Source organism: Amphiprion ocellaris, chromosome 9 (assembly GCF_022539595.1).
Source record: "Amphiprion ocellaris isolate individual 3 ecotype Okinawa chromosome 9, ASM2253959v1, whole genome shotgun sequence".
Taxonomy (NCBI): domain Eukaryota; kingdom Metazoa; phylum Chordata; class Actinopteri; family Pomacentridae; genus Amphiprion; species Amphiprion ocellaris.
The window spans coordinates 13,799,761-13,813,070 of record NC_072774.1 but is presented as its reverse complement, the minus strand read 5'-3'; the positions used below and the strand labels follow the sequence as shown (position 1 = coordinate 13,813,070).

General features: G+C 38.6%; 1 protein-coding gene across 3 annotated transcripts in view; it reads right to left on the bottom strand.

Moving 5' to 3' along the window:
* Positions 1–13,310, bottom strand: part of rgl2 (ral guanine nucleotide dissociation stimulator-like 2) — a 37,245-nt gene that overhangs the window by 4,697 nt on the left and 19,238 nt on the right. For all 3 annotated transcript variants that reach the window (XM_055013633.1, XM_023284432.3, XM_023284433.3), the window contains 11 exons: positions 12,396–12,592; positions 12,068–12,177; positions 10,776–10,991; positions 9,781–9,884; positions 8,319–8,403; positions 4,432–4,491; positions 3,307–3,393; positions 3,170–3,202; positions 2,705–2,826; positions 2,036–2,122; positions 187–280 (listed from right to left, as the gene is read on the bottom strand). In XM_055013633.1, the coding sequence (XP_054869608.1) occupies positions 187–280; positions 2,036–2,122; positions 2,705–2,826; positions 3,170–3,202; positions 3,307–3,393; positions 4,432–4,491; positions 8,319–8,403; positions 9,781–9,884; positions 10,776–10,991; positions 12,068–12,177; positions 12,396–12,592 (1,195 nt within the window). The remainder of the gene's footprint in view (positions 1–186; positions 281–2,035; positions 2,123–2,704; positions 2,827–3,169; positions 3,203–3,306; positions 3,394–4,431; positions 4,492–8,318; positions 8,404–9,780; positions 9,885–10,775; positions 10,992–12,067; positions 12,178–12,395; positions 12,593–13,310) is intronic.

Genomic DNA, 13,310 nt, shown 5'->3' with positions numbered 1-13,310 from the left:
AAAATAACAGTAATCGTAAAAGATGATAACCCAGAAAAAGGATTCTTTCAGGAAAAATGGCCAAGAACAATACAGCACTGTTCTGAAAATAAGCCAACAAAAGTCATCTCTGCATACATCATCTGTGAAATGAGCTCATATAAATGCAAACTTGACCTGCAGTCACAAAAAGTAACACTGATTTACCTTTGTGAGTTTTGAGAGCAGGTTATTGACCGGAGATTGAAAGTCAAAGAGGCTGTCGCTGTCAGCTGCCAGGCTGGTCCTCGAGGTACTCAGACTGTTAACACATGAAAACACATTCACATCAGGGCAGCAAATTATGAGTGGCTTCTTCATAAACTATTACGATTAATTCATTCTGTTAAGTTGCAAATTTTTATCACATTTTCTCAGATTGCAAGATGCCCACTTGTTTAGTCCAGTCAGTTGTCCAAAATGTGGTAAATATTCACTTTACAAAGACATTTGAGAAACTAGAACAAGCAAAATGTTTTTTTAAGACTAATTCATGTTTTTGATCAGTTATCAAGATTGTTGATGCCTAACTTTATCAATTATTCTATAGACTAATGAATATTAATCAACTTGTCATCACTAATTCACTTTGGTCATTTGATTTTGCACTCAAGGCATTACAACTTTGGACTCCTGGTTGTTTGACCTGACTTGAGTTGACCGTTGACCTTCTAGACGTAAGATCTCATCATGTTATCCTGTTAAATAGTGGTGTGACTTTTAAAAATAGTGTATGTCTTTTTGAGAAAATGCGTCACAGAATACCAAAATCTAATGAGTATTATCACTGAGTGCAAGTTAGCAATTGTACCAAATTTAAAGGAACTCCCTGCCGGCCTTCTACAAACAAAGCTTTCACAAGAATGAAATGAATGGATGGCCTCTATAGTTACCAGTATGGAGACTTACAGTAAAAACAGAAAGGCAAAAATCCTAACAGCAGAAGCTAAAATGTAAGAACCAAAAATTCTAAAACTTAAGCCAGCGTAATTTAACTTTTGTATATATGTTCTAAAAACCTAAAATAGCCAGAATGCATTTTGATAGCACCTTTTAAAAACCCAGATCTTATCAAAGTCCATGCCTTCAGTTTGTAACATAGGTTTTTTGCACAAACTTGAAGCCTGAAATATGTTCCTGTCTTTATTTTATACTGTCAAGTTGTAGCATTATTTCATCCATTCTGGCTGCTTAACTGCTTTGCCTGTTGTAGCTTTCTTGTCATTTTAAACCAGCGACACCCATCCACCCTCCTTTCCCACCTGATCTTCTCTGTCATTAGCCCCTTACTGTATAAACCACCACCAGTCCACCATTCACACTTTGGTTGCTTTTCATTATGCAACCTTATGATTCATTATGTCGTCTCTCCACTCATTACCCAGAAAGCGTTCCCTCTCTGCCATCGTAGAGAAACTTTCAATTATTTCGGTGCTTTTTGAAGTGGTTTAACGTATAAATGCTGCACCTTTGTGGGTGTCGGTTGCATTTGACAGCTAATACAGCTGTGTAGCAGCTTATAATTAACTGCTGTTGCTTGAGACTAATGCTACAGAACACAGAATTCTCATTTGCCAGCTTTGAGTCTTCTGTCCTCAGGTCTCTTTGTCACATTTCTCTCTGATATCCTAACTGGGTGTGAGGAAGAAACAAAAGCATAATGAAAAGCACTGTTTGCTGCATGTCAGCTCTTTGTGCTACTGCCATGGCCTTCCAGCCAATACTAGTAATGTTTGCCTTGCCTGTATTATTTGACCACTGCCTACCTACCTGGATACTCCTTTTAATCCCTTTGTTTTGTCTGCTGGCCTTTCTGCGAGTAAATGCCAAGCTTACTTTTAGCTACCTGTCTTAGTGTCGTGTATTTAGATCCCAGACTAATTGCTGGAGAGTCCCATCTTACCACAGACTAAGCTTCCAAACAAAATCCTACATTCTGATCTACACATGTGGTATAATTTACTGTTTTACTGTGTTATACATGTGTGTTAGCGTCAGGGTGATCTGCATAGCTTACTCTGGGCACTGTGTGATGATGACTGTTGGGGCAAGGCCACGAGGGCTTGGCTCTCCGGGTGCTTCGATTTCATTGGACAGTCTGTAACTGAAATAAACAGCTGACATGAAAACTTGAAAATTTAAAGTACATTCTACATTTTTTTAAAGAGCCCATGATATGCCTTTTGGATTTTTCTGTTCTTTTAGGGAGTTTTAGGTTGTTTGTGCATGTAAATGGTCTGCCAGCTGACAAAGCTCAAGTCCACACCAAAAGGAGTTCTTCTTTTTCAGAGAAAACACTGCCAGAAACTCCTCATTATAAGTCTAGGCTTTTCTTCTGTTACTTATCTACATCACTATGTCCCAAATTTCCATAACATCTCCCTAATGGCTAGTTGATCCTCAAACAAAGAATGAGCAGCTTCCTTGCATTATGGTTATGTCAGACCAGCTGACTAATCAGAGCAAACCTGACTTTTTAAGACAGGGGCCTTTAAGTAACCTGAGCTAAACTGGAGCATTTCAGAAGATGAGAAGTGGTGCTGCAGCAAAGTACGGTATGAGGAAAAATAATGTGTTTTTGAACATTTAACATATTCTAGTAGGCCCCAAAAATAACCTTTAAACTTCCATAATATGGGCTCTTTAAAATGGTCAAGACTTCCAACAGTAACACACAGATACGTACCTTTCTTCCTCTGTTAGTGTCAGGACGCTGTGATACCACTGTATAAAGGCCTCATCAGCGTTGAAAACACAGTTTTTGCAGGAAGACTGCAGGAGGCGGATTTGAGCTAAAACCTCAAATTCCTGTTAACAAAGAGCAACATCACCACAAGGTTTCATAATGAAAAAAAAAACAACACCCATGTTGGCTGATCTAGTATTACTGTGCATTTTGGTTTTCTTTTTCATGCGAAATAGAAGCACCTTGAGGCGTCCTTAACTTAATCATTTCTTCCCTCACATATCATGTTACTTCTGCTTCCTCTTACTCACACTCCTTATTACTTGCAGTTAATGCTGCAAAACGTGGAGCTTATTTGGTTCAAATCTGCTTCAGCTAAGTGCACATAACACAAGAAGTCCTATATCTTAAGCATTAAAATAGTGTGTCCAACCTTTTATCTCTCAAACGGATTGCAACACTCACCCTTCTCCTTTTGTCAAAGTTGATGTAGCCATTCTGCAAAGGGAGTGACAGGATGTCAGTTTGATAATTGTAAAACACTGAGAAACTTTCAGGGGACGTGACCGGCTTTCACCTTCACGGAGATAAAATCAACTTACATCCAGCCTGTCTTTGACCGCCGTGTCCAGCATGGTGAGGTCTGTGAGGAAGATACCCAGGTAGGGCACGGTGCCCTGGGCGTTGGACTGTGTAGAAAAAAAAGAGAAAGGAGCGTTTCATCAGTTCCCCCGAGGTTTCTGTTCACACAACGTACGGAGCCCACACAGTGAGGGATTTCAGAGCAGCCGCCTGCAGCTATTTTTCACACGATGGCTCAGGATTCAGCACATCACACACACAGGGAGACGACAGCTCTCTGTTCCACTACACTGCTGCATGCTGGTCGATCCCCCTTACAACCCTCCATCAAACCGCTGATACGCCCCCCCCGCTTAGCACAGCTGACATCAGTATCGGCACTTGAATGTCGTGTTTAGCAGGGGAACACTATTTCCAAGAGCTTTTTGAATGTTATCCATTCTTAAGCTCTCAGTGAAGCCATACAGCTTTTTATTAATGTGCTTTTAACTCCAAAAACGTGACTGAACTTAATAAGATTTCCATCATACCCACTCCTCATTAAGCCCTAAAAATACACCTGAAAGTAAATTTAACCACGGATCATTTTTCTGAAGATATTACACTATATCTCTGTCCCCTGGCTTTTACAACACTAATGACACTTTTGCAGGGTCTTACATCATTTCTAAATTTTCCAAGGTCTGCCATAAAGGCCTGTGGGGGTGTACAACCCTTCAGGCAAGAATGTTTGGTATTCACCTGAGGCGTGGGCTGTAAAGTTATCGAAAATGCTTCTCTTTTATGTGCATGCACATCTGAGGGCTTGCCTTGGCAAAAAGTCACGAGGTCATTTGCAGTTACTGAAGCTTCCTGCAACGTTATCTTAACGTAACCCAAACTGATGTGACAGTCCAGGGAGAATAATTTAGCAATGTTAAACTGTACATGTGACCTCAGACCAAGCTGATCTGAGCTTATTTTAGAGAAGCAGTTGCACAATTTCAGGCACTTACAGCCGAGTGCTGACCTGTCCGACAATATCTCTGGCTTTCAGAAGGTTGTTGAGGGAGTTCATCATTTCATAATAACGCAAAGATTTAACACAGTGATCTCCATGCTCCAACCTTCACCACAGGTTTTTGCAATTAGATCTCGACACTCACCCTGTTAAGGTGTCTGTTGTTCAGCCTGTTGTCCAGGTTGGCGAACTTTGATGTCCCCTCCTGCAAGACAAAAACGGGAAATCCTGAGTTCCTCCACTTCAGAAAACTATTTCACTACAAGGTTTATTTAGTTCTTATCTTATCACATGATCATTGTCAGCACACAGTTTGCCAAGGTTAGACTCTCTACTTCTGTTTTTAGGCCAAGGAAGACAAGAAGTCCTTAAAGTGCTGAAAAATGGAAATTTGAACGGTTCTACTGAGCAAACTTCATAGCTTCCTCATGGGGAAACAAATGTCAAAATATTATACCCACAATGTACAAATGCCAGCAGTGGACATTAATGTTTACCACTGGAGAGACACACAGTTAAACATTTTCGAAGACTGATAAATTCTGTCTTTTTTTTAGGTTAATCCTAAACAGTTGGTCATTTACCCATCCTGCTGACACATTAGCATTCATTTGGAGTTGCTGTATACCATTTGGTGGTAATGCAACAAACAGGTAGTGTGTAGCGGGTTTCTATTTATTTTAATAGAAATCACTCATTTAAGTTGCATGAAGGCTCAAAGGTATGCATGACTAAGAGTTGCATGGCTCAGCTCCACTCATGCTCCACCCATTTTCTCATTTTTGGATTAACTGGGAGTAAGAAATTGTCATGTAATCACTCTGTAGGAAACGTATTGACGAAAGTCACCAAGCACTGCTCCCCGTTTACATATAGACAAGGGTTTATTTCCCCTTGTGGGACTAATAAAGAATATTAAAATTTAAAAAAAAAAAAAAAAAAAAAAAAAATTTAAAAAGGGGTCAGTGGTGGCACAACGGTTAAGTTTATGGACTACTGATCAGAAGGTCAGAGGTTCAAACCCCAAGGTGGCCACTGTTGGGCCCTTGAGCAAGGTCCTTAACCCTTCCGTCTCCAGGGGCGCTGCACCACGGCTGACCCAGCGCTCTGACCCCAATTGAGATATGCGAAAAAACTGCAAATTTCCCCAAGTGGGACTAATAAAGGATATTAAAAAATATACATTATATAAAAAATTATCATGCATCTGGCTGAAAACAGCTGCCTACTGCAGCTGAACAACCAAAACAATGAGATTGAAGATGACAAAACCCTCCAAGGGGGTCTTCAGAGACAGGATATCCATTTTTTTTTTTTAAGTTTGCTCACTTGATTTATAATGCCACTTTTGATGCAAGTTGTTTTAAGTATTTGATGATACTGCTTCTGTCTAGAAATCTGCCTTTGTTATACGTGCTTACTTGAGTAGCATCTACAACCCTGCCATTACAACCTCTGCTGACTTCATGGCGTTGTAATTTGCAACTTTTACCCGATAAAATACACTAAACTGTAGCTTAACCTTGTCCATCTAGTTGTTTCATGTTACATCTCTTTCACCGATAACGAGCTGTGACCTAACAATTTAGACATTTTACCACACAATATAATATTTAGCCATTAATATGCAACTTGTAGCATTTATCAGTAAAGCTTACCTGCAATGGTTGATTCTGGAGGAGCTTTTAATTTATAAAAATACATATCAAAGACAATATGCAGCGATTATAGAATAAGAGTACGAATTACAATAAATGTGAGATAAAGCCTACTTGTGTCATGACTGATTTGAACTGATATGAAGATATTTTTATGACATTAATAATAAAGTTGACACACTTCAGTCTAGAGATCGGTCATGAAAACTTAACATCAGCCAGTCAAAGCATGTCATAAACCCACTACAATAAAGTATTATTACGCCGTCAAACTTCAATGACAGTTTAGTAAATAATTTATTCCCCCTAACTTTGAGTCTTTTGTTAGTCTGAATCATTCATCTTACACCCAGTCTGCGAGTCGTAGTCATTTTTAGACAAGCTGTGAGATGAAGGAAAGCAAGTAACTGCTGGGAAAAATCAAAGGCCAGCAGTAGGCGATGGTGTTTTTGTGGCATCAAAGCTCAGAGTGAAGCTTTCGAAATGAAAGCAAATGTTTGGATGAATTCCTTTGGGAGCATCGTGGGTAAAATTGCAACTAATACAAAGGTATTGATGCCTGCACCACACCATTACAGAGAATCAAAACATTGCTAATACTGCCAATTTCCAAACCCGCTGACACAGTGCAAACTAAATATAATGCACGTCTTCAGATTTGTGCCTCTCGCTGAAGAGAGAGTGTTGACAGAATAAGGGCAGCTGTGCTCAGACAGATTAGACTGTTCTGGCTGTTTAAAGCAATCCTAAATCTCTCACAGTGCATGTTGTTTTCAGCTGAGGATGCCTGTGCAAGTGTGGTCCAGTGGCAGGTGACAGACGCAATAACAAATGTCTCATACTGCTGTTCGAATTATGGGATACAAGTCACGAAGACGTGAGATAAGACAGAGCAGAAGAATCGAGTTGTTCTTTATGGTTGTAGTTTGGGGTTTAGCAGACCCCACTGCAATTTGCATGTGTTGTTTTTCGCCATATTAGTGGTGCTAGGGATCACAAACTTCAAAAATTTGGGGGATTTTTTTTTTTTTTTTTTTTAAATAAAATTTTTAAGGGAAACTTTTAAGGAATTATTGGAATTTTCTTCCTGAAGGTGTTGCAAATTTTCAGAAATTTGGGGAATTTTTTGCTGAATTTTTGGATTTTTTTCAGACAAGGAAACAATATTTTTTGGTGCCTGTAAATGAGGACGACAGGAGGGTTAATCATACTAAACTAACTAAACTATCCATCTGATGTTGTGGGCATTCTCGCGCCTAGTCAGTCCTTGCTTTCCTTATTCCTGACTGTTGTTTTTGGGCTTCATCCTTGCAGCTTCCTGGTAACTCTAGTTTTCCAAAGTTGATTCTTAAGCTTGGATTGCATTTTCCACTGTTGTAAGCTGCTTCATTTAGTTCCTGGTCATAGTATTCTATGTATTTTCTGTAGGCAACTTTATCGTAAGCAAACTTGATTTAAATTACTGGTTCTCTTTGTGTCTCATGTCAGCATTTTGGGTTTTCTGACTAGCTGTGACACAACATGTCATATTATATTGGATGGTCATGTTGCAACATGTTTTGTGTGATGTTGTATCATATTATACTGTATCTTGTGATATCATATTTTTCTGTATTGCATCGTAACTGCTGCATTATTGGACAAAACTGTTGGAATGGCTGTAGACGGATGATCTTGCAAAATATTGCTTCATTCTTACGTTTGCACAAACAATAATAGAAGCTGGGAGGGTTCTGCCTTCCATGTAGATTCACTTACACATATGCAAAATGTGTCAAATGCAATCCCACACTAACCCAAAAGAAAATAAAAATGAGGACAGTGGATTATTGGACAGAACTGAAGAAAAAAATTTTGCCTTTTTTTTTTTTACCAATGCAGTAAAAATATAAGCAGTAAAAGCCTCAGCAGCAACCAAGAGCAGCACAGATCTGAGTAAAAATAAACCTGAAACAAGCCTCAAACATCACAAAAGAGCTGTTCAATCTCACTCCAAACCAAGACTACACTCCCTCCTACCCCGCGAGTTACATCTCAAACTGGCAGCTTTCCAGCATAAAATGCAGCTTCTCCGGCCTCTAAAACCACCTGTTAGTTTTATCATTACTCAGCACAGGTGGTCAAATGAAAAGATATCCCGATAACGCGTCATCTAGGTTCGAACGTTTCACTTTTAACTTGCTGGTTTCATGCTGTGTCATGAGCCACGCAGAAACCAGCCCCTGCGTGCCATAAATAAAAGATCAAGTTTCTCACTGAACCTGCTCTCTTCACACAGTATAAAGAAACTGAGGTCATCATTCAGCATCTGATCTGGTTTTCACCTCAGCCAAGTTTGCAGAACATTTAATTTGCTCTTGCAATATGTTCTCACCTCCTTCAGGAGTTCTCTGCTCTGTGAGTAGTTGTCCTTGTCTGAGAATATTTCTGACAGTTCCTCGTATCTCCTCAACGCCTCTCTGTAAAACAACCAGATCAGTAAGTCAAAAGCTCATATTATATGAGATGAACATTTTGTGTACATGTAACATAAACTTAACACTGGATATTAAAAGTTGAAATGATGGAAAATCTGGGGAAAATGGGCTAATATAAACTGAAACTTGCTAATTAAGTGTAACTTTCTCGTTTTAATTCAAGAAAATGAAGTTTTACTTCTTTATGAGACTGACTTTAAAGCTGCTGGCAAAATAGACTAATCACTGAAGAAACCATTCGCCTGTTGAGAAGTACATCTCACATTTACAGCTAATTTAAGAACTTTATGTGCAGTTAGCTCATTTAAAAATATATAACCAGAAGCATCTAAGAACTGACCGAGAAGACCTTTAAGCATTTTTGCATTAGCTATCTTTAAACTTGCATCAAATGATTATAATGAAAAAAATAATTTCACAGTTTACAATACAGCACACCTATTTAGCAGTGTGAAATTGAGAGTACCTCTTCTAAAAAAGCATAAAAAGGTGTTGAATCGCCTGCAAATTATCACTTTAAAGTAATTTGAAAATAAATTTATATTTTTTCTTAAAAATTTTGAAACTAATTGCTTTCTGTCATCTGATTTTGCTGGTTATTATATGAAGTTGTATGTTCTTTTACATGCCACACTTTACAATTTGCATGACTGCTGCACAAAAACATTTAGTTGTGGCAAATTATTTGCATGTGTACTTATCTAATTACTTGTTTCTTCTAGTTTTAAAAAATTGAATAATAAAACTGAAAATAAATGTTTAATGTATTTATCATATGATATAATAAAATGCAATGCTCAATATAAACTGCAAATACATTATTAATAATTTCATATTTTATGCAAACCTTTAATGTGCAGTCAATTGTATTTATAACTCAAAGTCAATTATGCATGCATGCTTACTGCATGAAGTGCCAAAATCTGCTTGACCTGCACTAATGTATATTATATTACAATTTATCAATTTCGCTGCACGGCACATAATAGAGGTAAAGAGTCCATATTAAGCACATTTACCTTTTTATAATTCTATTTTAAAGTACCATACTGTACTGGAACCCTTGATCTAAGGGATGTAGCTTGAGCAGAAGCAGCTTTAATGAAGCTTATTCATTGTTTGAGGGACTAGCTAGCTGCTAGACGGGCTTTATGCAATTTTTAAAACACAATATACACTTTTCTAGTTCTTCTGCATAGTCTTGCACTTATTTCTTTCTCTTCTTCATTCATTTTTGGAATTTTCTGAACTCTAATGCAGCAATTTCCATTTGGGACCAGTAAAGTATTCGCTCTATCTTATAGTACTAATTGTCTTTTGTGTTTCCCTGATTAAACTGAATGTAATTCAGCCACAGACCGGTCAGTGTCCTGCCACGTCTTCCTCAGCCGGTGGATGGGGTTACTCTGCAGGGCAGATATGATGGCGTACAGCGAGGAGAAGTTCTTTCTGGCTCGGCACTCCTGTTGAAAGCACACACACAGATGAACACACTGTAACTGAGAGCACCTGTGGGTGTGGGTTTGCCTGGTGTTAGATTACACTGTCGGTCTCATGTGCTGAATAATGCATGCTGCTAAAGAGGTTTGTCCCATAAGACTCCTGAGGTGAGACCGGGACGCTACTTTGGCTGCAAACTAGCGCTACTTTTCAAGAAAGGAAGACTCACGCGATCACAACAATCCAAGGACAGAATGTGTTTGTGAGAAGAGCACGGCACTTCTGCAAGCTCTTCAATATTTTAAAAGAAGCTCTACACAATAACACTGCTGCAGATTTCAGTTAATCCACGTCTTTTCACTCCCATCCAGCTGTTTGCCTGGAGGTTGTACATCACTTTTTTTTTTAATGATTCAGCACTGGTATAACTGGTATGTGCTGTTCATGCAGAGCACAGTTCCTGCTCTATTTTCTAAACATGTAACACACAGAAAACCGTGTTGGTATGAAAAATCTCCCCTTTAATCTTATAGCAGACCCTCAACATAAAGTGTTCTTTTGTTATTTGTTGCTTCTATGTCCAGAAAGCAGCCATACATCAAGGTTCCCCCACAATGTGTTGTGCTCTTTGCTGTTGATTAAAGCAAAATTACAAGCAAAGTCACCGTGGAATCCAAGCAGAGTGTGAATTTGCGATGGTATGTGCACAGTCAGAGCTGAGAATGGGATTATAGTTAGAGGATTACTGGGGGTTTATTGTAGGAAAATGCACAGCTGAGGTTTTTGGAATCCTTGAAACCCCAACTGACATACAGTTAACAATTTCATTTCTGAATGAACCCTGTTACTGCAAGAAAACATGCTTGTTGCAACAAAACTAATATTATAGAGGTTGTGGTTTTTCTTCTACAGACCTCTGCCACGCTGATCCATTTCTCCAGCAGTCGGGCCCTCTGCTGGCTACGCAGCGTCGTCGGACAAAGGCACGATGCTAAAACTGCATTGGCCAACTTGTTGAACTGACGTACGGTGGCCCGGACGGACCAACAAACTCCTTCCCTCCCCTTCTTGTCCCTCTGAGACCACAGGGAGCCGAGACAGTGGTACGGGACCAGACGGATGAAAAGCTCCTGAGAGAGGTGAGACATCTATGAATAACCTCTTATTTCCGAAACATCACTAATCAAACAGCATGTCCTGGACTGTGAGGTCTTCCTCCTTCAATTTCCTGATGACAGCTTGAGTTTCTTTTAGGCGACATGGTTCTGTTTGTCCTTGCAGCCCTGGTGGCTCATGTTACTGGATTCTAATCAGACTGCTGATGATCCTGAGTTTTATCAGAGAGTGAAATAGAGCAGAAAATACAAAATTGAAATGCATTGCAACTGAAGTTGATGCTGACTTTAAAGTAGAGGTGCAGATAGTAACACACAAACATTACTGTAGATGTGAGAATAAACGGATGCCATTTATAGTGTCTTTAGGGGAGACACTACAAATGCACAGGGTAAGAAATTCAACAAACACATATCACCATAATAGTTATCAGGTTGATAACTTATATTAGGCCAGCTATTTAATGTAAACAACTTTTCTGAGGCCTATGTTAAAATGTACAATTGAGGTATTATCTCATTAAATATGCAATTTTTTTTCTGTATTTCCACAACAGAAATCTAAACATTGCATAAAGCCAGCTTCAAAATTCTTTTTTCATTTTCCTGACAATTTTTTATTTTTTGTAACAGAAAATGCTCTCAAAACCCAGAAAAAATAATTTTTTTGCCATGTTTTGAGCAATAAAGTTTTTATAAATCACGCTACGAATGATAAATGAACAAGAGAATATAGATAGGAATAACACAGGACAGTCTGACGTATGTGGTTGGCACTGAAATGAAGACAGTAGGAGAAAAAATATAATAATAATATAATATATTATTATAATTATATGTAAAATATTATAATAGGTATCACCATGAAACTTTGTACTACATGTTATTGTACAATTTTATACATAAAATTACAAATGAAGCATAATTTCATTAACTATGTGCTTATTTTTATTGCTGCTATCTTTCTGTGTGTCTGAATGAAGACATGTTATGGCTGCAAAATCTCAAAATTAACAGTACATGAAAAAAAATGTATTTGCCTCCAGTATCTTGTCTTAAAAATATATGTTCAGTCTTAAAAATGAACTCACGGTCTCTATTTTGGTGAGCTGCTCGGCGATGAGCGCTCCAGGGAATCCCAGGATGCTGGTGGGTTCAAACTTGGAGGGATCAGGAGGAAGACTGGACACACTGGTGTGATCTGCAAAGAGTTAATCAGATGATTCAGCTTATCAAAAACCGCTTTGTTTCTAGCCCTGAAAAAAAATTCTGAGAAAAGTTAATTTCTTACATCAAAGAAACTACATTTTTTTCCATCTTTTGCAGCCTCCTTTAGCGATTTAAACTCAGAAGACCAGTATATTTCTCCACTGATGGAAGCCATAAAAATGTCATGCAAATCCCAGTTAAAATACTGACCTCTCTGGGCGTCAGGGAGCAGGGCTTTCTCGCTGAGCTCCTCTGCGATCCTGAGGAGGCGAGCTCGGAGGTCGGCTGCAGAGGAGGAGTCCTGAGGGAGGAGGGGAGCCAGCCTTAGCAGGCGAGAGGGCTCCTTCAGACTCTTGAAGTCTTCAGGATACTCCGACAGCCATGTGCTGAACACCGTACACACCGCTCTGCAGGGACAGACACATGGAGGGGAAGGAGGCATGGTCATGACTTTGGGAATGTCACTCTAAACTTTACAAGCCACAACATCAACTGTGTCACAAACAACTAAAACTTCCCATTACATTTTTACCAAGTTAAAGTAATAATTTTCAAATTAATGTGGGATTTTGCTGACAGCAAACAAAGGGAGGTGTCATCTGGGACCTGTGTCTGTTTGGTGCAGCGTAATGGAAGCAGATAAACAAGCTGTCACTGATTGCAATTGATTGAAATTATTGATATCTTCCAGCACATCTTAAAAGTTTCCAGGAAATCCAATTCTCAAGGGGTTCAGACAAGAAAAGCAGCTTTGAGATGAATCTATAAATTCGTGGAAGCAAAGGATCAGGTTTTCATTCTATTAGAGAGTGAATGATTACAAGAAGGAACAAAAAGTGAGCCTGAGGTCAAGAGCAGAAGAACCACCTTAAAGAACAATGGAGTGTAGAATTCAAAGAATAAAAATATCATGATGACATGAGAAACTGATAAAATATCAACACAATCCTAAATTATATTAACATAAAATTGAACAGGATAATGTGAAATGTGGAGCCATTTGAGTGTTGAGAGTATAAAACAAAACAAAGGGCATAAATACCTTACATTATTTTCCTGTAAATACTACTAGAAGTATGTAAGTCATTTTAAAATAATTTGATGGCTCATCTTTTAGTTGGCTTT